At 41.0% G+C, this 26,969-nt stretch overlaps 1 protein-coding gene across 2 annotated transcripts; it reads right to left on the minus strand.

Moving 5' to 3' along the window:
* Positions 1-5,624: 5,624 nt before the first annotated feature.
* Positions 5,625-26,923, minus strand: GPALPP1 (GPALPP motifs containing 1). Of its 2 annotated transcripts, none has more exons than XM_032680020.1 (8): positions 26,779-26,923; positions 20,440-20,584; positions 19,321-19,416; positions 15,388-15,496; positions 12,584-12,718; positions 12,196-12,360; positions 11,676-11,774; positions 5,625-9,474 (listed from the first exon to the last, which is right to left on the minus strand). In XM_032680020.1, the coding sequence occupies exons 1-8, from the start codon at positions 26,861-26,863 to the stop codon at positions 9,256-9,258; spliced, it is 1,053 nt and encodes a 350-aa protein (XP_032535911.1). In that variant the 5' UTR covers positions 26,864-26,923; the 3' UTR covers positions 5,625-9,255. The 2 variants fall into 2 exon arrangements, with proteins under 2 accessions (XP_032535911.1, XP_032535912.1); XM_032680021.1 differs by having other exon boundaries at positions 20,440-20,578; positions 26,779-26,904.
* Between the last annotated feature and the right edge of the window lie 46 nt (positions 26,924-26,969).

Raw genomic sequence — 26,969 nt, forward strand, 5'->3', positions numbered from 1 at the left:
ATGGTCCAGAGGTGAATAACAACTGACCTGTGTGACCGTATGCATGAGGAGCTACTCAGTTCTGTGACAGTAGCCCATGTCTCCCATGGTTGCCATGGAGATGAAGTCTGAGAGGCCTTCACTCTTTTATGTCCCTGGAAGATCCTGAGTTGGCCCTGAGGCAACAGTCAAGCCCAGCTAGTGCTAATGCCAGCTGGAGGACTCATTGATCCTCTCAGGTGAGCACATATGGAAGGTCAGATCCATGTGTTGTGGGCATCAAGGAGCTGTCCATTAATGAGGTCCCTGGGCTCTTGAGTCACAACTCCAGTTGGAAAGCCACCTAAGGTAATTTTGAATTACCTGACTTCCCTCTGGCAGCAAATGAATCATGGAGGTTCAGCTGCAGTAGACGGATTCCTTGTTCCTGGCACTTTGCCTCAGTGGACAGACGTGGAACAGTGGAAGATGAGAAACTACTAGCAGAGCAGCTGGGGTAACACATGACATTTTGTGTGCATTTTGTTTTCTACCTCAGACCCACTATTTGTATTCTGCTTGCATGATGATAAAAACTGAGCCTCACCTGGGTGGTGGAAGATGGAAGTTGCCTTGGAAACCGCAGCAAGACCTTGATGGCTTCTGGACAGCTTCTGCGAGGCTCTGGGCTTTGTACACACCAGCAGCAGGCTGGTCTCCTTTTTGTAAGTTGCTGTTTTTCCATCATGCCTTTTCTCCCCAGATGGGAACCCACCACTGTGGATTCTCCTGGTGCTGTGGGGCACTAGACGTGGGGTGGTGTGCTGCACTGGGAAGCAGCAGTGGGAAAGTGGGCTTGCTTGCTTTCACAGAGCTCAGATGTACCTCTAAGTCCAGCCAAACCTTCAAGAAGAGTTATAAAGCAGCTGAACAGAAAAAAGCAAACTCTAAAAAGTGGAAAGGATCATTAGTCTTCCGTGGCCTCAGTGTCAATTCTCTCAGCTTCTGTGTAAGGTGGAGAGTCCTCACTCCTCATCATGCTTCCTAAGCACTGTGCAGCAATTGTCCATGATGGCCACTAAGATGGAACCAGACCTCCCACTGCTGCAACAGGATTCTGCTCCCATGGCTTAGCATATGGCTCACGCATCTGACCTTGTTGTGTCCTTCTTGTCCATGAGGCCACTATGCCATCCACAATTCCATCATGTATTGTGCAATGGAAAGAGGGGAGAGTCAGGCAGAAGAGGAAGATGCCAACAAATATAACTCAAAATTACAGTAAATGGCAGACATGGGGTATGGAATGGCTAGGAGGGGAAGAATCAGCTTCTGTCCTGTCCTATGAAAATTGTTTCTTACAAGGAGCCTAGTTCCTTTTCCAACAGCAGCCTCTATTGGAGTTCTGGAGATCCTATTCCCAAACATATATATAACTCCCAAAAATTACACAATGAGAGTCCCCTTCTGAATGATGAATGGCATTCAGAATCTCCCACTATTATCATCTTTCTTGTTTCTGTGGACAACCCTGTGTGAGGCCCTGCAGATCAGACACGTGACTTTCTTGCGGGTCATGGAGAAACACCTAAAGGTACTTACAACAAGTAAGTACTTGTAAGTACAAGGACTTTTAGTTCCCTCCTCAGCCCCAAACTCCAATGTGTACAAGACTCATTGTGAGATGTTGTGGGAAAAGCATGTTTTGGGATGTTTTTTTGTGAGCTACGGGAACATACAGGACTTAGTTCAGGAGGTTGGGGAATGGATTAAAAGTGGGGAAAGGATGGAATTGAGGTGGATTGGAAAGGAGTGAGTGTCGGAAAAAAAAGAGTATAGAAAGGGCAGGTCAGCATGCTCTCCTGAGCCCTACCTGCACGTGATCACTCCAATCCATTCTGTATTCTCATTAAAACCTATTTTTGTCTGGTAAAACCAGAGTGTGCTTTCTGTCCAAATGGGTGTGTGTGAGCACAGCAAGCGTGATCCTGGACTGGTTGGTGAGCAGTGGCAGAGGGCTGAACACTGCAGCAGCAGGGCTGTGAGCCAGGGGCTTGCACATCCAGGTACCAGCTAGGGGGTAGCAGAGCAGGGGGTCAGGAAGCAGCTACAGGATGCTGTGTCCAAGGACAGCTGCCTCTGTGTGTGAATGTACATGTCCACATACCATTAATGGTCTTCAACGCTAACCAGATGTCAGGGAAAAAGAGAATGGGGCAACAGGCTTCTCTGGCAGGTGGGGAGACCAGCCTGCTAGGAAGAAGCAATTGTCAGCACAGCAGGACAGATCTGGACCCTTAAATTCATCACAACTCCAAAGGCAAGAATTTTTCTTTTCAAAGCCCTTAGGCTTTTCTTGCTCTGGGCTCTTGAGTGCTCTGTGGAGACACAGGTTCGTCACAAAATGTATGGATTGCACTAATGTGAAAGAGGTACAATCAGATCTATAAGTTGGAACAGAGACACAAGAAGGCCATGCTTGTTTCCTGATAAAGATCATCCATCACTAGAAGGTAATGTTAATCAAAAGAGTGAACCAGGAGGGGACGTTAAAGCATGGGAATTCCACAAGGCTCAGAAGCAAACAGTCCACTGGGCTGCCAAGGGCTCCACCATTAACTGTCAGATAGAGGGGTGGCCATCCTCAATTTTTGAATTCCTTCTGCTATATTTGTAAGGAACACTTTCAAAGTAGTGCTGGATATCCTTCATATATTATCTTCCTCAATTAGAAACAATGTGATAGTTTTAGTTTCTGCAAAGTATCACCCAAAGAAAGCTTACCTATGTTTGATGCTCTGCCATGATCAGGTTCGAGATGAAGCCACATTGCAAAGCTTTACAAGACACCTCAAATGCAATCTTTAGAAGGCAGTCTTGCAGACTCATGTGAAATAAGTTTTAGACTAAACTGCAGAGAAGAGAAAACAGTGAAAATTTTTATATTTCTGAAGTAACCCTTTAGGGAATAGTTTTTAACTTTGTGCAGTATTAGAGCTACATATATTCCATGGAATATACCATACATGTTATATACAAACAGAAAATGTTTGACATCGCTGCAGAGAATTGCAAGTAGCTGCAGGTCTGGAGCAGCAGCAGCCCAAGTGTGGTCCCAGAGGCTGTCATTTCATTTAGAGGCTGGACTGGGGAGAATTACAATCACTATTTTCCTGTTCTGCAACAGCCTTTTTAGCTTCAGCCAAGGCCTGGCACTGCAGCTGCACTGTCATACTGCAGCTTATGGGAAGATGTGTTAAGCCCCCACAAACATTTTCTTGTCAAAAGGAAATGATTAAGTTACAGGAACTTTTTTTTTTTTTTGGGTCAAGTGAGCAGAAAAAAGGAAAAGGAAAACCTCTTCAGTTTCCAAGGGTATGCTTCTTAATAGCAAATAAATGCTTACAAGGACATCACTTCCAGGGCTGCAGGCCACAGGGTCTGTTTGTTTCTTCATGCTTACGTCTCTCCAGCTCCTTTAGGCTTCTGGCCTCTTCCAGGGACAATGACCTCTGGAAAACATTAATTAAAGTGTGTCGCCAGTGATGGAAATGAAAGCCATGCAGAGATGCACCTAACGGGCTTGAAATTTGATGTCCTAACCACATGTACAACCAGTGCAGTTTGGACAGCAGAGTTTTCTGATTTATTTATAACCAACCTGGACAAGAAAGAGGAGCCACACAAGAATTTCCTTTGAAGGCAGAGTTTATGATACCACATGATTGTGTCTGCAACATCTCCTAGTACTATTAGGAAGAGAAGGAGGTTGGCTCTGTGGGGCAGCTTGTGCTGTGGCAATTCAAGGTAGTGACTGGCAAGGCAGCACCATCAGATCACCCTGGGACCAATGGAGGGGACACAGCTGGGGGTGTCCCTTTGGTAGGGGAGGCCTAGGTTCCCCCAGGGACGTCCTCCCATCCGCAGTACTGATGTGCTAAGGGGGAGGGGAGGTGGTTGGTTTTTAGCAGTGGCTGGGTGGACACATGCGCTCGTGTGTCTCCCTTCATCCTCACCAGGGAGACAACCCAGGTGTCTTCAGAGGACTTTTAGTTCCCTCCTCAGCCCCAAACTCCAAGCCAAAGCAGTGTGGCTCTGTAACATAAACCAAGCCAGATTCAGAGCATTCACTTTGGAGACTCAAATGCTTAAAAAATTAATAAAAAGAAGTCGTGGTGGACCTAAGCCAACTTATGCTGTGTAGACTGTAGGATGCCACAGAGATATGAGCCAAGCATCCAGGATGGATCCAGCCCAATAGTGCTGTGTGAGCCCCCCTAGGCTGTCTGGCCAGACACTAAATAGAAGTGTCTTCAAGATGTTTATTTAGGAAGGGGCATGGCTAATGAAGAAATGGGTCCTGCTGAGCAATAGGGCTGCTGCTCAAGGTAAGGAAGGCAGACGTACCCATGGGGCTCTCCTGCTCCAGAATTTCTGCTGTTTGAACAAAAGTCTGGCTTGCAGGACTCAACCAGAGCAGCTGACAGGGTCAGGATTGTGCCACAGTTCTGCTGCTCTACCATAAACCCATCTATCAAGCTCCAGTGGGCAAAGGGTCTTCTCTTTCTTGAGCTGTAGCTGATGTAATAATGCTGCTCCTCTCCCCATCGTGTCTGGGCTCAGACAAATTCCTTCCTGATCTAAGCTGATGGGTGGCAAGCCTGTACAAACCCACAAGATCTAAAGGCATATCCTAGGAAACACAAAGCAGTAGCCACAAAACTCTGCAACTGGCTTGTTCCAGGACCAGTGATGGGGAGAGCTGCGAGGGCTCTTCCAGGGTTCACACAACTTAAGATGTAGCAAAAGTATTTGTTGATGTACACAAAGTGTTTTGCAGCAGCTCGGGTACTAGCAAAGGTAGGGAGAGAGGCTCTTCAAGAGAGTCAAACCCCTGGCCAGGTGTACATGTGCAAGGACAAGTGACTACAGCCCTATGAAGTGAAACAAGTGGTTGCTATGTTAAGCAGCCGAGAGCCTGGCCCAGCCACTTCTTTCCTTCCCCTTCCTCTAAAGTCTGCTTATGAGAATTCTTTCTGAATATTTATGTTTGGAATACTTATTTGGAAGAAGTCACAGCTGCAGCTGCTCCTGCTGAAATGATTGTGCTGCTGTCTCCTAGAGACTTAAGTTCCCACTCTAAAAGGAAGACTTTGTTTTTTAAAAATAAGGCTTGATTTGCCATGCTGATTCAAAATGGTATAATTTCTAAGAGCAATGGGATTTATTACTGGTTTAAAGACCAGTGTAAGGAAACAGACGACTGAAACCACAAGAAATGAAGATGGGATGATGAAGAAAGGGTTTTTGCCTGTTGCAGTGATGGTCACTTTGGGAGGACCCAGAAGTGGCTGCTATGAAAAAAATCAGCTCTGCACAGGTAATGCCTCAGCCTCCATGTCAAATTTGGAAAGGACAGAAATGCCACACTTGGGTGACTTACTGTTGAGGGTCACCACTTCCCATTCATCTGCCAGAGCTGGGAGCATAAGGAAGATGCTTTTCACAGATGCACGACGACTGGGAGCTGCCATTGCATTCCTTATGTAAAAAGACACCATTTCATTTGTAAGCACATGAGAAAAATCTGAAGATGTTGGCTGAAAGACACTGCATAACTTGTTGGGGTTTTTTTCCCTAGCATATAAGCCACTGCACACAATTCATAAGGACAGAAAATCACATGCATGTGTTTTATTTGAGAATTAGGTAATCACACAATTAGCAACTGTATGCACTGTATGCAGGTAGGGTGGCAGAAGTTAAGGATGCATGTTCACAGATTCTGATTTTTAATGCATATTACTCTTAAATAAACATATGATTCATAATTGGCTGGACAAAAATAACAATAGGTTTTCATTTCAGAAACAAAACAAGTCCCCAGGCTCAATTAGCTCTGAACTCTTGGAGTCCTCTGGAGCATTTAAAAACTTTTATCCATAAAACCCCCTTTCCTAGTGGACAGAAATATATCAGTGTTTCATCTCAATGTTTCTAGAAGAAAGCAATTTCACCAATGCCTCTTTGCTGCCAACAACATGATGCCATCAAAGCCATCAATAAAATGCATTGTTATTGCTGTTTATTATTTGGGAAATGCAGGTCATCCAGAAAAGCCAGCATGCACAGGGCATCCAGCAACACCAACAGCAGAAGCAAAAAATAACTCTCCACAAATAGGTGTTTACATCAAAAGAGCAGAGATAGGGATTTTACTCAGGTATTACTATATCATATTCTAACAAAATTTTCCAGCTCAAACATCATGGTAGATGTAAAGAAATCAGTAAATTTTTTTGAAATGCCTTTATTGCTTTTAATTGTTCCTTGGTAACAGCAGACTCAACAAGGGTTGGTTTTCTTTCTTTTCTTCCTTTTTTGTTATTAACAGATAATGTTCCTTAAAATTACTTTTAAACTTCCAATTTATCATACGCCTCCCACAAAAGCCTTCTTTTTATTGACCACACTATGAATTACACACCTATTTAACATTTCAGAAGGAGGGGGATCCTACTCTTGAGCAGAAATTTTCAACATCAGTATTAAAAAGGATGTCTATGGCAGCACAAACCAAAGGCAAGCACTTTAAAATCTAGGCTGGTAGACTCTTCACATCTCCCTGCCATTTTTTTTACAAAACAGGGTTTCCTGATATGCCTGGAGTCAATATGCTGAGACACAGGCTGACGCTGCAGAATAGCAATAGCATATATTAAATCTGTGTTGGGAGCTGGTTACCAGAGATGTTACATAGTAATTATGGAGAGGATTTTCTATGAAATAGATTCTGGTTTTTCAAATGAGATTCTGAAAAATCACCCCCTAACATTTCTGCCGAAATGCTTTACAACTTGTCTAAATTGTAGAGGATGCCTCATCTTTTCCCACAAAAGCTTATAAAGCTTGTAATTTACTGAGTTACTGCTTGTTCTAATGGCTATTTGAGGGAATGGCTTCACATGGGTAAGAGGAGATGAGTTTGTATATTAAGGCAATTCAAAGGTTCACTCAATTTACACAAAGTAATGAAAAGCTTAACTTGAGCTCTCAACAATTCCACTTTCTCCCAAGTTTGTAACATGGATTTCATCAAGTCTTTGAGAGGCTGCCTGAGAGCGGCGAAGAAAAGATTCAGCAGATGACTGAAAACAAGTTTCCAGTTCTCATCAAGGCTTCACTAATTAGAACCACACGTCCCACATACAAGAGGTATAATGTAGGACCGCAAAGGGCCTGCCTGCACTCCTGTTACAAGAGCTCTCCTCCTGAGCAACATTGCAGAGCCTCCACTCAAACATATCCCTGGAGAGGGCAGGAGGCCGTAATGGAGCTGGGGAGGGCAGAGAGCAAACAGCAGGAAGCCAGTTGGATGGCAAGGTCTAGCCACCTGTGACATCTGGTGACTGGTCCTCAGTTTGGAGGAGGAGGGACCAAGGAACAAAAATGAAAACAAAGCACATAACAACAACAAAATCTTCATACAAGCAGCCCTCATCCCTGCTCCAGACTTGTCTAAGTGAGGACTGCACGACGTGCTCATGAAATAATCTTCTGTCAACTGTGAAGATTTAGCTAGTCACATCATGCTTACCCTGTCATCGCTTCAGTTCCTGAGAAAACCCCAAACATTTCTAATACTGCTTTTCCAATTAAGAAATCTATATTTGCTCAGAAAGTAGAAATCTAATGAGGCCTTGCTGGCTGAGTTAAAAAAGTAGAGGCACTAAGAGAAGTCTGTATTAGGAGAGGAAAAATAAATAGCCCTTGTTTAAACCCTCCTCTCACCTCAAAACAAAAGGCTCAAAAACCGAAAATGGATTAAAGAAAAAGCAAATACAATACGAAATTAGTCTCTCTTCCTCCTGAAGGTAGCAGATTTTTCAGAGGCAAAATAAATTGTCTATTAAAAAAGAAAAAGCAGTATCTAAATACATTCTACGTAAGCATTCATTTGCAACACTGGAAACTCTCCAAGCCTTCTCAGCCCATAGAGCCTGTGGCTTGGGCTCAGGCCCATGTGCAATAAAATAAGACCAAGTTTTTAGCCATTCGTTTCTGGGGATTGTTAGGCCACTGCTCCATTAATGTGAACCAACCCAGGCATCATCTATCAGGGCAGCCTTTTTTAAATTACAGCAAACCCCACAGTATTCAATACTTCCAAACAAGTTACCAGCATCTCATATATAAAATTATTTCCACATATCAATACTTTCAGTAACTCCTTAAAAAGGACCCCAAGCATTGTTTGAATCAGAAAGGGTGAAAGTACAAGTCTAATTTTGAGTAACAAGAATCACAGAATCAATTGGGTTGGAAAAGACCTCTGAGATCATCAAGTCCAACCTTAGATTGATGATGTCAACTAAAGCATGGTACTAAGTGCCACATCCAGTCATTTCTTGAACACCTCCAGGGTAGTGACTCCACAACTTCCCTGGGCAGCCCTGTTCCAATGTTTAGCAACCCTTTCTGCTGCTCACACAGAGGAGGTAAAGAACTCTAAGCATGAATGTAAGCTTTTTTAAATGTCAGATTTATTTCCTTTTTGATACAGAAGAGCTGTTCTGCTCTGCAAATTAACTGGCAAAATCAGCTTAATTTTGATTTTCCTGTTGCATTTGCTTAAAAAAAGATGGATTTCTGCTGACAAGCCTTAAAAATTGGAACTCAAATTAGATTTTGTCTTCTCATATACTATTTTACAACTAAATCTGAAAACCTCAAGGTTCTACTACTTCTGCTACCACTAGCTCTTCCTGATATAGTACAGAAACTATACTGTATATATAAACCTGTATTTATGTACAGACAGACATTCACATAAATAAAAACACTGGGTAGATGTAAAAGCTGCCATTTGAGTTTATACTCCCCAGCAGGAACTCCAGGCAAGCAATGTTCTGCCCACAAGCCTAAGGGGAATTTTTCCATGGCCTCCAGGTCAGGTTCAACAAGAATATCTTAGGTGCGGAAGGAGAAAAGGCAAAACTGCCAATTGCATTTCAAGATCAAATCTAGCACTCCTTTTAATTAATTATGTATATACTAACAACAAAAAAATATACATATCAAAGTTTTAAAGTAGCAAATTTACATTATCTTTTTCTATACCAAGACTTTCCTTTACTAGGTTAGTTTTAGTACAGGTCATCCTCCCTAACAGCATATTTACAGACAAGGAAAAATAGTTAAACATCAGGATATTTATTTTGCATACAAATATTTACAGAAAAATACTTACAAAAATTAAGTATGCAAAGTTTAATTGACTTCAAAAAAGCTTTTATCTTATAAAAACATATTGCCTTTACTGTGCTCAAATTTACTATTCAGATCTCTGGATTTTCTTATAAGAGCTTTCTTCTGTGCTTCATCAAATCGATTGACTTTGAGATCCTGGTCTCGGTCAAATGGCCTTCTTTCTTGAGGTTTGGTCTTTTCTTCAGAAGCTTTGCTCTTCAGCTTTTTCTGATGTATGTCCATGAGAGATTCTGACCTCTTTGACTCCTGAAAATAATGAGAAGAAAGAAGAGGAGGTAAACTATTGCAGAATATGAACAACATATAGAAAACCTGAATGTAAAGATTGAAGTGAGGAAGACTAAAAATTCTAGAAAAAGAAGACAGCTTAGTAACTGGATATAGAATCATAAATTTAGCACACATGGAACAGAAAATATGAGCAATCTTGTCTAGGCTGAGTAAAATACTAATAATTCACTGATGTTAGATACCCAGAATGTTGTTGAATCTCCACGGACAATGGAGATAAATTATAAAAATAATGCAAAAGAAATAGAAGAGTTGCTCTGCCATTATTAGCAGAGAAAAATGAAGACATCAAGAGAAATATCTCAATGTACAGGCCTAGTTTCTTATATGCATCCCCTAAGCACCTGGTTTTGGTCACTGCTTGGGGCAGGAATAAGCTAGATACCCTTTTGATCTGACTTTCATGCACTACGGTGGTTTTTTTTAATGTATGCTCCTAAATTTGAATCATCTGTTGAAAGCCCACAGGACAAAGTCACAGGCTAGAGCCAGAGCATGTGTTTTGCCAAGCCAAGGGCTTATGTTCCATTTCTTAAAGAGCATGATCCAGCCCAAATACAACATAAAACTTTTGCTGATTTCACACAGCAGCAGGATTAGTCCTCACAACACCATATGGTCCATCCTGTACTCAGATACAGTGCATTTGTGTATCCAAACCAATTCTTTCATCAAAAAGTGCAAAAGATGAGCAGCTCTCTTTTCTCGTGATTTTTATTCCAAAGGTTCATTTTCCTTTACTTCCTGTGCAAACACTAACTTCATCACACGTACAAATAATGGTTCATACATGACATAAGAAATGATTCTCATGGAAAACAGAAAATGGGCAATACTTATTCAAGGTATAACCGTGTCAGTGTTGACAGAATCGCCCCAGAAAATGTATGTAACATCAGCATTGAGAGAATAAACTGTAAGAAACTATTCTAGGAATGAAAGCTCCTGTTCTAGGAAAGTAGCCTTGGTAAATGTCAGAAATAGGAAACAATAGAGGAAAAAACTGTAAAAGACAAAGCCCATAACAAACCACCTGAAAATCAGAAAAGAGTTAATTAGAAAAACAAAACCAAAACCAAAACAACCAAAGACAAACAAACAAACCCCCCCAACAAAACAACCCAAGAAACACTGTCCTTAAACAAGATGCCTTCCAGTTTTTTTGAGAGAATTCCATTAACCTTAGGGACAGTAAAGGCCTGTGTATGTTTTATTCTGCCAATGGTAGAGAGCAAACCCCAAGTTTTACACAAAAATTATTCTACTATATTCATAGTGACAGTAGAAACAAACAGTAAAGAAGAAATTTAAGGCAGAATGCTAATAGCACCCGATTTGCAAGTCTCTAAGTCGAGGGACATGTGATTTAATGAACTACAAATAAATTATTAGAAGAGCCAGATAAACATAATTCATGTAAAATACGCCAAGGCTGTAATTCTCAAGTTAATTATACTCTCAAGAGACCAGACTGCCTTCCATAAGAGTTCAGGCCGTACATCAGGGAAGAACTGCAACTAACAGCTGTAAGGCAGGCAACAGTCTATACACTCCAGTGGACAGGGCTGGTAGACAGAAAAGTGAGAGGAAATTTGACATGGAGTTCAGATTTCTAGTAATCAACATCTGTCTGTGAAAATTATCTGCTCATGTAGAGATTGAGGAAAACTACATGTAATGAAGTTGCTGTAATGAGCAGTTAATGTAATTAATGATGTAGTGTAATTGACACATTGATCTCCTTGGCCCACCAAGCCTCTTTTAGTTTGATGCATATTTGTCCTACAAGTTAAACCTCCACCATTGTTTTATTCTTGGGATGCTGGTAATGTGTTGAAGCAAGCTAATATTTAAATTAAGGTTGCCTATTCCCAGCAACCATGTCCTGACATGAGGGTGATTTAAGGAAAGCACCATCTAAAACTGAGACAATATATACAAACCCAAATTCTGTCACTTTGGAGAGGACTCAATCCTGCTCTAAGTCAATGGTAAATGTTCTAATGACTTAAAACAGCAGTAGGTTTGGGCACTAAAAGGGAACACTGTGGTGGCATCACCATGGGAACCAGCAGCACTAGAAATGAGAACCAGAAGAAAAGAGTAAAGAACTAAAGGAAATACATGAAGAGGAAGTATTTTGCGATTACACTTACATTGTATGAAGTCACTTGCTCAATGAGTCTCTTGTCCCTCCCAGATAACACTATTTCTTCCTTATCCTTACTGGTTGACTTTTTTGCCTCTTCTCTTTCCTGATGAGTAGAAGCAAATCACACACTATAATAATCAGAATGTCTGAAGTAAAAAGCAAGGAAGCCTATATCTACTTTAATCAATTCTGAAGGGTGGAGCTCAAGATAGAGCCCACTAGATATATTTTGCTCAGCTTGACAGAAGAAGAAACTGGACACGCTAATTGGAAATTCAATGAGTTGATACAGAGTATCTGACTACTCCAAAAGGAAGCAGGAATAAATGAATATCAATTATACTTAATACTGTTCTTTCAGTGCCTTTACCTTTCAGCCTAAATTAGTAAATTTTGATAACAAAGAAAAATCTGGGAAATAAAATTTCATGTAACAGCCCAGGGTATCTTTATTTGGTTTTCACAGAACATCAACAACATACATATTGCCTGCAGGTGTATTTGAGTAATGAAAAAATGCTCACCTTGGCTTTTCTCTCTCTGTCAGCTGGAGTATCTGTCCAAATAGATCTATCGCCTGATGTGTCATCAGCTCGTCTCTTGAATGTTCTTGGGCCAAATCCAAAACTTTTCAACTCAGGTGGAAGCTCTGTCATCCATGATTCCCTGGTAACTTGCTTAGGTTCATTCTTTGCAAAAGACATAGGGACAGGGGGAAATAAAAAAAGCAAAATCAAAAATTACTGTCTAAATCTCTTAGCTTCCAGCAGAAATCACGGATTTTTCTTTGTGTTAACAACTGCAAACACTCAGCATCTCCAGCAGAACTGCAACTGGGTTCACAGAGAAACAGGCAAAGAAAAAGACAAATACAATCCAGCAAATTATGAGACATTAAGAAATACAACTTACGCTGTCTGCTGAAGTAAGTTTTTCTTTCATTCTCTGAGCTCTGCGTTCAAATTCTTCAGTCACATCAGACTCCACCGGTCCTTTTGCAGGCATTGGGCCTATAAGATTGTCTTCTTCCTCGCTACTATCTGTTACCTTCCAAAAATAAAACATTTTTCTCAACCATAGTGCCGAGAGCATCAAGAAACACTTTAGCTTTACAGGATTAGAATGATTTTGTCTAGAAGAACATATAAACCTAATGCAATGCATCTGTCAGACAACAAAAATCTGGATTAAAACTCCAGATGAGACTTGTTCTAGCCCTTCAACGTGGATGCTTAGTCTCCATTTTGCCAAAAGCACCATCTCTTGTCTGAGACAAGACGGCTGGTAAGGACAGTGGCAGTACACCAAGTTCTGCTGCTTTACATTGCTCTGCATGCGGCCACACAGCCTCTGTGGCCGCAGGCAGATTTGAAACACACAAGGATACATCTTCGATACTTTGGGCTTTATCATCACTAGCGATATTTGGATGCATCTCCATAATAAGGGTAGCAATTTCACACTGTAAGAACTGTCTCGAGCTTAGATTCTGTAAGGATGATAGAAAGATTACCATGCAAGGTAGGGTAACAGTGGCGTGCACGGTACTACGCTCCTGGATGTGTAGCATCTGCCACTCTTATCTCTTGGTTCTGTCATTTGCTTCTTCAGTCCCTTCAGGATCCCTTCAGGAAGAATTTCTTCACTGAAAGGGTTGTCAAACATTGGAACGGGCTGCCCCAGGAGATGGTGGAGTCACCATTCCTGGAAGTGTTCAAGAAATGACTGAATGTGGCACTTAGTGCCATGGTCTAGTTGACAAGTGATCAGTCAGAGGTTGGATTTGATGATCTTGGAGGTCTTTTCCACCCTTAATGATTCCGTGATTCTGGCATTGCATTCTAAGCAATTATTTGGAGAAGGGCTCAAAAAACTAAGTTTGTAAGGGACTAGAGATTAATAAGAATCTTTGTAGTTGCCAGGGGTTGTACAGAAAGCTCACAGGTCCCTCCCTCCAAGTTCAAACAATACAGATGTGGATGGAGGCAAAACCAGACAGAAAATGGTGATGCCACAGTGTCCTGGAAGCAAAGCTCAGGTGCCCAATATCTACAAAAGAGCAAATATTTAGCCACAGTCGGAATGTGGGTGATAAAGCAATGGGAATAGGCATGACAAGGCTGAGCATTACTTGAGAATACATAAGTGGCAATTCATTATATTCACTAATACAAAGTGAAGAGTCAGCATGAAATAAGTTGCCTCTAAAGATGTACTACAATATAAAATAATTAAATAAATTAAAAAAAAATAAACAAAAATTGCTCAAATTGAAAAATTTTAGAAAGAGTATTATTAGGAAGAGGTAAGAAAAAGATCATTATTAGGAAGAGAAAAAAGGTGAGTTCTGTAATAGCTGTAAAAAAGCTGATGCTAGAGGATGTATTTATAAGAAAAGAGACTTTTTTGTTTGCAAAATATATAAGCAGACCAGTTTTGACATCCCTGCCTCAAGAGATTTGTCACTATGACAAATTGCTTAATTGTTATTTGGAGTTATAAGATGATGAGTATCTCAGAAATGTCAGATAATCTTTCTTCGTGATAGATTACGACAGCATTTGCTGTAGGAGGCTGGAAAATTATATGCTTTGCAACTACTAACCAAAAAAGTGAAGTTTCAGAGCAGCCTTTGCATCCTTGCTTCCTAGCATCTCCCACAGTGTCTGGGAGTTAAATGTAAAAATATAAGTATTTTGAAATGAAACAAAATAACGGTGAGTTCTCACAAGAAATTAATATTCACTTTATCATAGCATGAGAGAGATTCAATTGCCCAAGCACTGGTATCCAGCACCATTTTGGTGTCTTAGGGTATCCTGCCAGAGGTGCTGCTCAAGAAGGATGCAATCTTCTCTGAAGTGCTACTCCTGTCTGCCAGCCCCTTCCACAGACAATTTGGATTCCTCAGAATGGTACTGGAGGCCCACGTCCAGGGCGCTGAATTTTCCCCATACTTCTAGTTGCATTTTATCACATATCTTAGTCCTGAATGTTCTTTAGTAGCACATGCTTTATTTTGTAGTTAGGTATTAGACTACAAAACTTCTACCTAGGTTTTACCTAATCTGATGGAACAGTCAAAAAACACAAACCAAAAAGTTGTGTCAATGTCACTGTCCTGCACCACCTCACGCCCAGTTACAGGTATTATCTTGCTATTGATAAGAACAAATAGTGACACTATAACATAATTCTTGATTGTATTCTTCTAGATAAACTTACTTAATGAAGCTACTAATAAACATCCTTAAGGAGGTGAAGATTTGTGAAACATTCGATCATTTTGCTCTCCCATCAGCAAAGGAGTAGAAGCTGGAACTACAGGGAAATACTTTCATTCTAATAGGTTTCATTACTTCTTTAATGCCTTTAAAACTCTGAACTTTTCCAGGATGTTCACTTGTTAAGGATGGCAAAACAAAAGAAATAATGGAAAAATATTAGGAAGAATTATTGTGACTGCAGTTTAGGATGTCTAGATCGCTCGTGTTCAGTGAGTGCACCATTTATCTAACAGCAAAAGCACAACAAACCAGACCAGTCTTTTTGTTTTTAAGGCTTTGTTATGCTTCAGTATTTGACTCAGGCAAAAATATTCCAGACACTTCCTGGTCCAAAATTAAACTGTCATCCTGGTAAGTAAGTCTAGTAGTCTTTTTCAGGATGCAACTTGTTTAACCATTACTAAACAAAAGGCTTCTGTTTTTACAAACCTGAGGACTGAGTTCTGATGAAACACATGGTCCTATGAAACATTTGCTACTCCTGGTGTCCTCTGAAGGTCTCTTAAAGCCAGGTGGTAATGCAGGACCTATGATGGGTCTTGAAGGGGGAAAAAAATGTAGCAGATTAATATAGAAATATAAGTCAAATATTGATGCAAAGTGTGACTCTCCTTCCTCCCAATGTCAAGTGTGCCCACTATGCACACACCACAGAAATAACTAAGAGTGTCTCCAGTTTTTGGGAGGGTCTGTGCAGACAGCTGGGATGCAAAAAAATCCCAGGAAAGTTGCAGCATATAGTCAAGGAAATCCACTTTTTTCTTCCCTAGCTTCCTTCACCAGATTCAAGAGCAATGAAAGGTGTTAAGCCCAATATACAGTCCTCCTTCTCTAGCAACAAACCCAACTTTGTTCTTCTTGTCTTGCACCACAGTTTCAGTGCCCTTCAATAAACAGAAATAGTGAACTGCTCTGATTTTATTTTCCCTTGGAGTGGGGATCAGAGAAGGAAAGTTTTGTGATTACAGGTAATTTCACTGATTTGTTTTTACACAGCAGCTCTGCAAGCAATTTAATTCAGTTGTCTCCACAAACACGGGAATGTGAGAATCTCTTTTCAACGGTGAAAACAATTCAAAGAATAGTACAAGCTGTGTTTGCAGTATTGAAAGTCTTTTGTATGTGACTTCCTCTTAATAATCCACCATAATGTTCTTTAAAGCTAATAAAAGCTAATTAAAAACCCAAACAACTGTCACCTGAAGAAATATCCAGGTGACAGTATCCTCGCAATGTATCAGCAAAGACTTTTGTTTATGATCATCTTCAGTTCTGAGCTTCAGGGTGATCAAATGTAACAACGTGAATTTGCTAATTATGGTCTTCTTCTCGATCCCACATAAGCTAATCACTATAGCCCTGCTGTAGTGATATTATTGTTAGGATTTAAATTGGGGAAATAAAAATCAGAAAGTCTTGATGAAGAGCTAACAGATATACAAACAAGAGCAACAAATAAGAGCTCAGGCCAGGACAAGGGCACTGGTGAGGTTTCAAACCCAGGCAAGAAATCTTGGTTAAATATGAAGTTCCACCCCCACCTAGCTGCTGCAATTTTATCTTCCTCCCTTCCTTTCTGATTGCTTTGTTGTTAAAACCATGTTTTAAATTTCCAGTATAACTTAAAGAGGTTGAATTTAAACTGATAGAGATACAGCCAAAAAAAAAAATCTCTTATTTCAGTATATAAGTACCTTTATTTTGCATGAAGAGACAGTTAAATCAACCTATAAAAAAAAGCTTTCTACTAAAAGATATACGAACATCTATGTTGTGGGTTGTATCTGTGAAACCTATGAAAGACAATCAATCTCACATGCTCTGTCTTGATTCTGTTACAGCTCAAAGGATCTTCAAAGGAATAGAAAAATGGTTCCCATATTCATCCTTCCCACACTTTCCACTTCTTACGCTTCCCCCCCCATGAATAATGCTGCCTTGTCAGCAGTACACAGCTGACATGACTCTTGACAGCTTCCTGGATGTCCAAAAGGTCTCTCGATAGGTGAAGTCAATCTAAATAAAACGCCGTAAAACACATTTTACTGCTGTTACCAGCTTCAGTACCTATATATACATGTTCAAAAACGCCTCCCAAACTCATCATGGACTGAGCTTTAATTTAAGGAATATTGCATTTCATATATGGCAAAGAACGTTCTCCTGTTGTTGGACTTGGGAGTCCTTGTTAATGCATGTTTCAAGATGGGCATTTCAGCATACTTCTGATGTATAACATAATCTTTTTTAAGACAACCTTCTCTCTTTACCTTGATGTGTGAACGTTTCAGAAATATTTACGAGTGCTGCATTTCTGTCTAACATTGATAAACAGCAATATAATTTCCAAAGTTGAAGGAAATCTTTTCACATACATATTTTATGCTGGAATGATTCAAACCATTTTCAACAAGCTGCAAATTGCCACGTGAGCTGCCCCTAATCATGAATATATTGCTTTGACAAGTCTGGAAAAGATGTAACAGAACAAAAGCTTTTCTAGAAGAATGAGTATGTCACACAAAACTAATAAACAGTATGTCCATACACTGAAACAAACAGCCTGCATTTGTTTCAATTATTCATGGTCTGTTGTCAGCTTGCAATCTGCTCAAGGCTAAGGGCAATGCGGCAGGGACATAGTCAGCAGCAGTGTCTCTGCCCCGCAGAGCTTACACACCTCAGTGTGTCAGTGCAACCAGACTCCCAGGTGTACAGGGGTGGAAGACAGACAAGGCTCTTCCCATACATCACATCTTTCCCACCTATTTATGGAATCGGGCTGGGTGCAAAACAGCTCTGCTCAATCTGCTTTCTCAGCATGTGCTAGGAGCAGTTGTATGGTGAGGCAGGAAAAAAGATAGCAAGTGCCTTCTACTGCTTTAATCTCTCATACTCATAGACACAGAGCAGACTCTTGCCTCAATGTAAATGCAAGTTATCCAGCATTTTGGAAATAAAATAAATAAAAATAGAAGTTGGGTCAACATACAAAAGACAAAGGTTACATAACGGGTGTTAGTGCTCAACTCCCTAACCTTCAAACTACAAGGCTTCTTTTCTTCTTTTCCTACCACGAGTATTCATGTCAAAACTCAAGAAAGCAAGAAGGCTACTTCTGCTGATATTAAAAGTTAAAAGCATTTATTTGCTTTATTTGAGATCCCATTAGTTTTAGTGACCTCCAAAATTTTATAATTAAAATAACACACTGTGCATACGGAACACTAGAAAAAGGAAATCAAAGCACCAAACAAGCCCACTGAGCACGATACTCAAAATACAAAAGAGTTTGTTGGTTACAGCAAAGTATAACCAAATATATACAAAGAGGATACTTCCAAATAACCTTGGTCACATAAATCTTGTTTTTCTAACTGCTGCATCATAGCAGTTTAAGCAGTTTCTAACTGCTGCATCATAGCTGCATCAAGCATCATAAAAATTTATCAAAACTGAAAAAACATTTAACTTTGAAATTTCCTTTGAGATGGTATACTACATACACAGTTCAACAATAAACTGAGTCACCTTCCCAGAACTGAAAACTCACCGCTGACAAGCAGGTATTGCTTTATTTTATCTACCAGCTCCCCATTGCTCTGAGGAAGGTAACAGTGATCAAGAGACTTGTACTTTTCGTCCATAAGCATCCCCTTGGAAGCACCAATTTCACTAAGGATTATCATTTCAAATTACAGAAGGAAGTGCACAGGTTGATGTAAAGACTAAAAGGCTGTGAGACATGGCTGAGTTCTGCATAGAAAATCCATAAATAGGTATTTTTGGGAAGTATTTTATAATTGTGTGCAACCAAATGGAAAGCTTCCTCATAGAGACCATAAATAATGCTTATTTCCTTAGACCTGACAGCTTGTTTTCTAGAAACCTACACTGTTCAGAGGAGTTTTGTACCTGGAGACACATAAACAATAATCCTTGATGCATTAGCAAGTGACAGTTCTAATAGTCTGCACTGTGTTGCACCACACAAAAGCTAACTGCCCTAATCCCCCACAGACCAGAATGAACTACAGAACTGTGGATCCTCATACCTGTAATTTGGGTTTTTTTCTGCACTGATCTGAGACCTATCAAAAGAAATGGAAGAAATTTGACATTCAAAATACATCTGAGACAATTTACATTTGTTCTTTTTCTCTCCAACCAGGTCTAGGAGGGCTGTGTGTTCTGTTTCAAGGGAATGATGTTCCTGTTCTCAGAATGTGGAGGAAGAATTAGTTCTAATCATCTGAATCTGAAGTGCACAACTGAAGTGTTCTGTAATAGTGACACTAAATATTTTATCTAAAATAACTGTGTTTTAAGTAAAAGAATCTGAATATAATTCATTTTAATTACCTCTCTGGAGAATCATCCTGTTTTTTAAATCCAGGAGGAAGAGCAGGCCCAAAAAAGCCATCATCATCATCGTCTTCAAGAATTCTTTTTGGCTTTCTGCAAATACAGATTTCACTTCATAATTACCTTGACATACATAGCAATTATCTACATTTTAAAAAGGAAAAAAATACATAAAATTATTTCAGATGGTCTTATGTACTAAATATCCTACCGTTATCAAGGAAACAATGCAAAAGGATCCAAAATAATTTGAAGCAATTAAAAAATTGGGAGCTTAAGCTTCATTCCAAAAATGCTCTGACATTTAAAAATAAAATTTAAAAAAACAAAAACAAATCCAAAAAAACACATTATACTACTCTTCTTTCTACAGCAAAAGCATTCTTAATGTTAAAATGCCATTTTCTAGTCCCAAAGTAATTTCAAAATCAGCACACTTCTTTCTCCATTTTTATACACTGTCTGCATTTCGAGTAGTATTTTTCCCAGTAATTAACTGAAAAACTATTGAATAAGAAAACAAGAAAAAAGTGAGTAATAATTACTCTAACATTCATTAAGATGGCAAAATGACCTTCAAGTCTCTTATACAATGCCTAGAACAAACACACACAAATTCTAAACACGGCACTTGTGAGTAATCAACCCACCAAATGATTGTGTGTGCATACTCCCATTACTTGCTAAACAATTCAGGGTTTTTTTCCATTAGACTTGACTTAACTGAAGGCATAAATTCATGCCCATAAATAGTATTTATGGCCTCTCAATGCTAGCTAGTATACCAAAAACAGGGCAAAACAGTACCAAATATGTACATGATAAGTGGTGCCTGTCCTTAGTATAAACACCAAAATTACAAAACTAAAATAAGACATGTAAACACAGAGATCTGATTGCCCCAAATAACTTAATTCCACTGTAGGCTATCAAACTGGTCAGCTTAACATTCTGGACCACAAAGAACATGCAGAACATGTAATCAAAAGTCTTATACAGGTACAGAATTTACCTTTTTATTTTTTTACACACCGTTGTCCCTTTCTCATAAATTAGACAGACACATTTAATTTGCAATACAAGGTAAACATACAAATAAAGTAAGAACATACTTACTTGGATGCTGGATCTCCTTCTGTCTCCTCTTCAGAATCTCTGTTTGCATTTCTGGGTAGAGGAAGAGATTCCGAGTCGTCTTCACTGTCAGGAGTTTCTGAGCTACAGCTGCTTTTGTAGCCTGGAGGCAGTGCTGGTCCTGCAACTGAACATTCAGAGTTATTTGGGATCATAAAATCACAGAGTGCTTTGGATTGGAAGGGACCTTAAAGATCATCTAGTTCCAGCCCCCCTGCCATAGGCAGAGAACCTTCTACCAGACCAGGTTTAATAAGTATATTTATTAAACATTTCAAATGAGTATGATCTATCGTGGCATTCCCAAAATAGGTATCTACTTGGAATTAAGTTTATTCAATCACTGCTCTGTCTGGCATTTAGAGAAGATATCTAAACAAAATTCTACAAGTTACTTTTTTCAGCACCATATTTCAATGAACAACCTGCCCTGAATTATACTGATCCATTACTAAATGAGTGTCTTCTGGAACAGGACTAGAAAGACCTGATTTATATAACAACTGATTTACAAGGCACATGATATAAACCAATATATTTAAAAGAAACTACCCCCTTAATAAAGCATCTGAGGCTTACTGGTGAAGAAACACATAATTTGTGCATACACAGAGTGGGAGGCCATAGATTATTAAATGGGAGCATTGCAACCATAAAGTATTAAATTAATTGCCGGCCTGCTTTAGGAATAGTTTAACCATTAAGGTTACACCCAGTCTAGCTAAGTGTGAACAGACTTAAGCAGGCACAGACTTAAGTATTCTGCTGAAAAAGGGATGATTTAGGCATTCAGAGAATGAATTTTTTAAAGAATCGCTGCTGTCAGAAGGCCATGGTAGTGGATGGAGAGATCTTGTGCTCTGGTCAACTCTTCACCCTCTGGATTAACAACAAGGGGGGATATCCCAGAAAAAGAAAAATTCAGACTAACACTGCTAACAGGCCCAAGCTACTTCTGGCACTGTCCCCACCAGCAGGCACTGATCTTCATAGGTTTATTTGGATACAGTACCATGTACATGGATCCAGAAGGAGCTTAACCATTGTTCCTAAAAGCAAATGTCCCCCAAACAAGACACTTAACAGCGATACCCTCACAGACTCAATCAACAATGAGCCAACTGGAGTAAGCAAAGACTAGCAACGGCCCCAACAAAAGAGGCCTTCCCAGATACAGGACAACGTATGCAGGACCAGCATCCATTTACAGAGACACATTATGAACAGCCTACTGATGATTTAGCATCCTGAGGCACAGACATCATTCCTCCTTTTAATATTTCCAGCACTGAGTACAAGACTGACAGGACAGAGAGGTGTTTTGGTGAGAAGAAGACATTGTTCGCTTTATGAATAGTCAAGGGTTAGATGAAAAGATGAATGGTACCAGGAAATTGCATCTCCAGTTAAAGAACTAGGACTTTTTGATAGTGTAAAATATAAAACCTGATACAGATTATGGTTCCATTGTTAGCTGACAAAGGCCAGGCAGAAATCGAGTCCTTCGAGCAAGCTTAATAAAGCTTTTACTCATCTTGAGCATAAGACACAGAACAAGGACAGTCTACTAGTTACAAAGCATCCAGACAGATATACCACTTCTTTGTTTTCTGTTTTAATGGGAGAGACTTTAACTGGGACATAAAAATCCATTTCAGCACTAAGAAAGAAAAAAAAACAACAACAAACTGCCCCCTCACCCCCCAAAAAATCCAAACGACACAACACTCCAGCCTATAGAGGTAAAATAAGCTCAAGATGACAGAGAAACAACAGACAAATGCTAAATAGGAATAAAAACTGCTATCAAGAAGTCTCCTCTTTTGATATGAGAAGCACCACTACATAAAAAGCACTAAAACACCAGATAAAACCTGCACAACAGCTTTCTCCAGCTGCCTGGTGCCCTGACATCATGCAAGCAGATTTCATTTGCTCTGAACGCAGACAGGTAAGAGAAAGGATTTGGAGTGAAAGGAACAAACTCAGGTGCAGTTTGAGGAGTCTGATACTACAGAGAAAGAGAGAAATTGGGAGCAGCTTTGTGAGCTGGAAAGAACTCAGCTGGAGAGGATCAATGTCTACTACAAGGAAGCTGCTGGTAACAAGTATGTCCCACGTGCCATCCTCGTGGACCAGGAACCCGACACCATGGACTCTGTGTGCTCCAGCCCCTTTGGACAGATCTTCCATCCTGACAAATTTGTCTTTGGTCAGAGCAGGGCCAGGGAGGTGGTGGATTCACTGTCCCTGGAGGTTTTTAAGATGAGACTGGATGTGGCACTTAGTGCCATGGTCTAGTAACCATGGCGGTGTTGGTTTAAGGGTTGGACTTGATGATCTCGGAGGTCTTTTCCAACCCAGTTGATTCTATGATTCTAAACTCAAAACTATTTATGGAGGGAGACTGGTCCCACTGACATGTTGTTCAAAATCAGGGCTAACATACGTACTTTCATCCCAATTCCTCTCTGTCATGTTGGCACAACTGTTTGCATGGGCTATGCAATAAACTGGATCAGGGAACTTGAGAGGCATAAAAATAACACTGCAAAACCCAGCACTCCTCTGAAAGAACTGTTTGTTCGTGAAATTGCAGCCCAAGAAGGACAACCAGGAATGAAATAGAGACGGAGACTGATTAATTAAGGGAAAATGGCATTTAAAGCCTAAGGAAGAAGAAGTCATTGCATGTGGTGAAAAGAAATGGAGGAGAAATAAACTTGGGATTAAATCTTAATATGGTCATGGTACTGACTGAGACTAACAACCTGCACAGGCAAAGATATAGGTACAGATAGGGTAGTTTGGGGAGCCACAGGAAAGAGTAGAAAGGTAGGAATGGGAATTGCTAAGCATAGATTCTGGGAGCAAAGAAAAGAAAGGACAAGAAGGGAGACCAAGACCTAATCAGAAGTCTGTGAATGAAAGCCAGGGAAAAGTGGAAAAATGCAGATGAAAGGAGGAACAGGGGAGAGCTCAAAGTGTCAGGAAACCAAAACCAATGAGGTGAGGAAGACAAATGGGTGTAGCAATAGTAGAGCAACAGAAAAGCGAAAAAGTAACCAGAGCTCAGAACAATTTGGAGCAGAAAAATGGCATAAAAAAGTATGAGAAGGAAATTTTAGGGATGGAGAGGAGAGAAACAGAACCAAGTCAGATTGAAGTGAATGTTTTAGGGCTGCTAGAAATGGCCATCCTACTAATGTTGCTCTGACTTGCCTTCTCCAATGAGCTGGCTCTGGTGACTCTCTGCCTGAAAATTAAGTCAATTCAATTCAATTCAGAAACCAAATTAAAACCTTTTTGTTTTACTAAGTTAATTTCTGCTGTATTTTGGGATTCTGAGCCATCTATCATACCATCAGGTATGCACTGGGAAGTTCTCAGGGACAGACAGGGCCTTTCACCTCCAGCAATAGTGGTAGATCAACTCAGACATATCACATCAACACATCAGTATTGAACAAATGTGGCCCCAATGCTGAAACAGACAAAACTCTCTTCTACATCTCTGATTATTTTTAGCCATTCTCTAGCATTTCTCTCCTGCTGGTACAAGGACAGTGCAGTGGCAGGGACAAACAGACCAAAGGAAGCATGATTCTTTCAGCAGGAGCACAATTCGGCCAGCTTCAAAGCACCACCATGAGGTGAAGAATCAGGAAACGAGTGTGTCCCATGGGTTGGACAGTGACAAGACGAAGAAGGTGAAGAATTTATGAGGGATGAGCTTTTGTGTATGTCCAACTACCATCTGCTCCCATCCTCTTCCTGATTAAGGATGACGGAATATTAGTAGCGTCACTTCTCTGACACCAGAGATAGTTGGGTCTTGGAGTGCGTTTCCCCACACATACACTCCCCCTCTCCCTTTTTGTCTGTCTCCAATGGGCAATGTGGTTTGTCCTATGGCAAGAATAACAAATGAGTATTGCTGGAGAAAGTGTCTGGATGATGCATCTGGAGTCGGGGGAGGGCAGAGGGGGAGGGAGGGCAGGGTGGGACTCAAGGGGGAGCTGAAAAGTTTGCTACTGACTGTGGTGCACATCAGCCTGCATAAGGATATCAAACGCCACTGGAGGCTGGGCCAACTGGTCCCCCAAGGTTGGTCCAGGTGGATCAGCCCCAGCAGGGATGACTGCAGGGTACATCCAGACCAAAGACAGGGAAAACTCACTTTTGGATGGGTGAGTGTAAAAAGCACTAAGATCTGGTCAAGCATGGAGACAAAATCCTGAAGTAACTACAAAGGTGCTTTGTAATTGTGAGTTCTGCATGGCTAAAGACTGTAAAGGTGTATGTTTCTAATCAAACTTGCTTATAACCCTTTAAACATAAACTGTTGGCCATATCTGAGACTAAGTGGACCCAGCCACACCCAGACTTCTCTGAGAAGCTTAGGAAGCACAGGGGTCTCACAGAAGTTCATGACTCACAGGAGGGACCACAATCTAATTATACAATAACCTATTGTAATAGATGATAGAGTTGCTGTTTAGATACTGCACTGGCAATATTTACATACTGTACCAGTAACAAACCTTATCATAATCATACATAACCACTGTGTTCTACTTCTTGCACCTGGCTGAGAGCCTTCTCTTGACTACACTGCCACAAGCTGCTCAAAGTCCTACTTTGTTGCTGTTGGAAGGCAGAAACTATGAAAGTAGAATAAAAAAAATAAGTGTTCTTAAAGAAAAGCAATGAGCAGGTCAGTGAGATCACAAGGAAAGAAAACATATTGGAAAAGCTGTTCAGCTTTAAAAGGTGAAGCATCTCTTAGAACAGCTAGAACACACATGGGAGATTGTTACAGAACAACTTCTAGGCCCATCTGACTCAAGATCCAGCAAGTGTTACAGCACAGAAGACTGCAGCAGTCCCACCAAATGATTTTTGTCACTCCAGACGCAGGGCTCCAGCTGGAGCTGTAGTTCTGTACAGCAAAGTGTATTATGCCAAAGTACTTGGTCTCCCTTCCTCCTCTGCACTGTAGCAGTATGCCTCATGTGGTGAGCAGGTACACTTAGTTTTTCTGAGAAGCTGTTTTAAGTTAGGAAAAGTTTGTAAAAATTATAAAAACAAATAAACAACCTCCCAGTAGTTGGGGTTTGGGCTTTTTAAAGCAAATAAATTCCTTCCCCCACTTCACACAGAAATCTTCAAGCAGATCTGCCAGTGCAACTGTAATACTACAGAACTAATGTACACTGGGACAAAAAGTGGACAAACTAGGCTGAGTAACCTAGACTAGATACTGCCAAAACACTCAATGTCAAAAAATCATGATAAGCCTAATGATAAGTTTAACTTGTGGATTCATACACGATATAGATACTTGCAACATGCATCAGTACGTTGATGGAAAGTGAATAAGCCATCAAGACAGATATGAAAAGGAAAGGCTTCAGGCGCTCAAACAAGCTTGTAGTCAGGGCTTCTGCACAAAGGCAAGCTAGGGACACAGAGCTTCATGTTGCCATGACTTCAGCTAATGCAGCATCTTTGCTCCCTCTTCCTATTGCTCCCTCTTCTGGATTAAGAAATTAGGAGAGCAGACGAGCACAGCAAACCTCTCCCATCAAAGCTCCTTTCTTTGGGATAACCGAACGATCACTGACACACTGACAGAAACTGAATACGTATACTAGTGACTTGAACCTGGATTAAAGACAAGGAGTGCTAACTAGCTCAAAGAGCTGATTCCAGAGATATTACTGACAGGGAACATGCAAGCGTTTAAGTGTGGGAAACCGAGCTCCACCGCAGAAAAGCCAGCCTCGCAGTTGGCTGGTCTCAGAGGGGTCCCCCTTCTGACACGACGGCTCTCAACATCAGAGACCCTGGCACCACAGCCCCACTCACTGCCAGTCTGTTCTGCAGTGGTGGATGGAAACTGCCTGGAAAACTACAGTTTGCTGAAGTGGTTTGGTTTGACAAAAGGCCCAGCCTCCGCCTCGCTCTCCTGCCCACTACGGACTCGGAGCTACTGAAGAGCACAGGCTTCAAAGCCCACGTGAGACCTGAGCAGGAAAAAATAAAGGACTCCATGCAGTATTTTTCTTAAACAAGTTTTAGACCGTTTCGTATCTGTAGTTTCCCATCACACAAGGCTTTTTTTTTTTTTTTTCTGAAAAAGTCACTGTAATAACCCCCCCGCGAAAATTAGCTCCATCCAGGTCCCACACTGGCGTATCCCGCGCTGTGGAACACGGGTTGCAGAGCCCCGTAATCCCACCCCCGGCGCATCCCGCGCTGTGGCACATGGACTGGGAGCCTCGTTATCCCACCCCCGGCGCATCCCTGTGCCCTCACCCTGGCTGAAGTCCTCGCCCGGGTCCGCCTCGGCGCGGCTCGGGAAGCCAGGCGGCAGCGCGGGGCCGATGAGCTGTCGGGCCATGGCACAGGCGGCTCCGACCCTTCGCCCCCGTCCCGCTCCGCTTCCCCGCTCCCTGGTCCCCGCCCCTCCGGCGCTTTCGGATGATGCAGCTCCCGCCTACCCAGGA

Source organism: Chiroxiphia lanceolata, chromosome 2 (assembly GCF_009829145.1).
Source record: "Chiroxiphia lanceolata isolate bChiLan1 chromosome 2, bChiLan1.pri, whole genome shotgun sequence".
In the NCBI taxonomy this organism is placed as follows: Eukaryota; Metazoa; Chordata; class Aves; order Passeriformes; family Pipridae; genus Chiroxiphia; species Chiroxiphia lanceolata.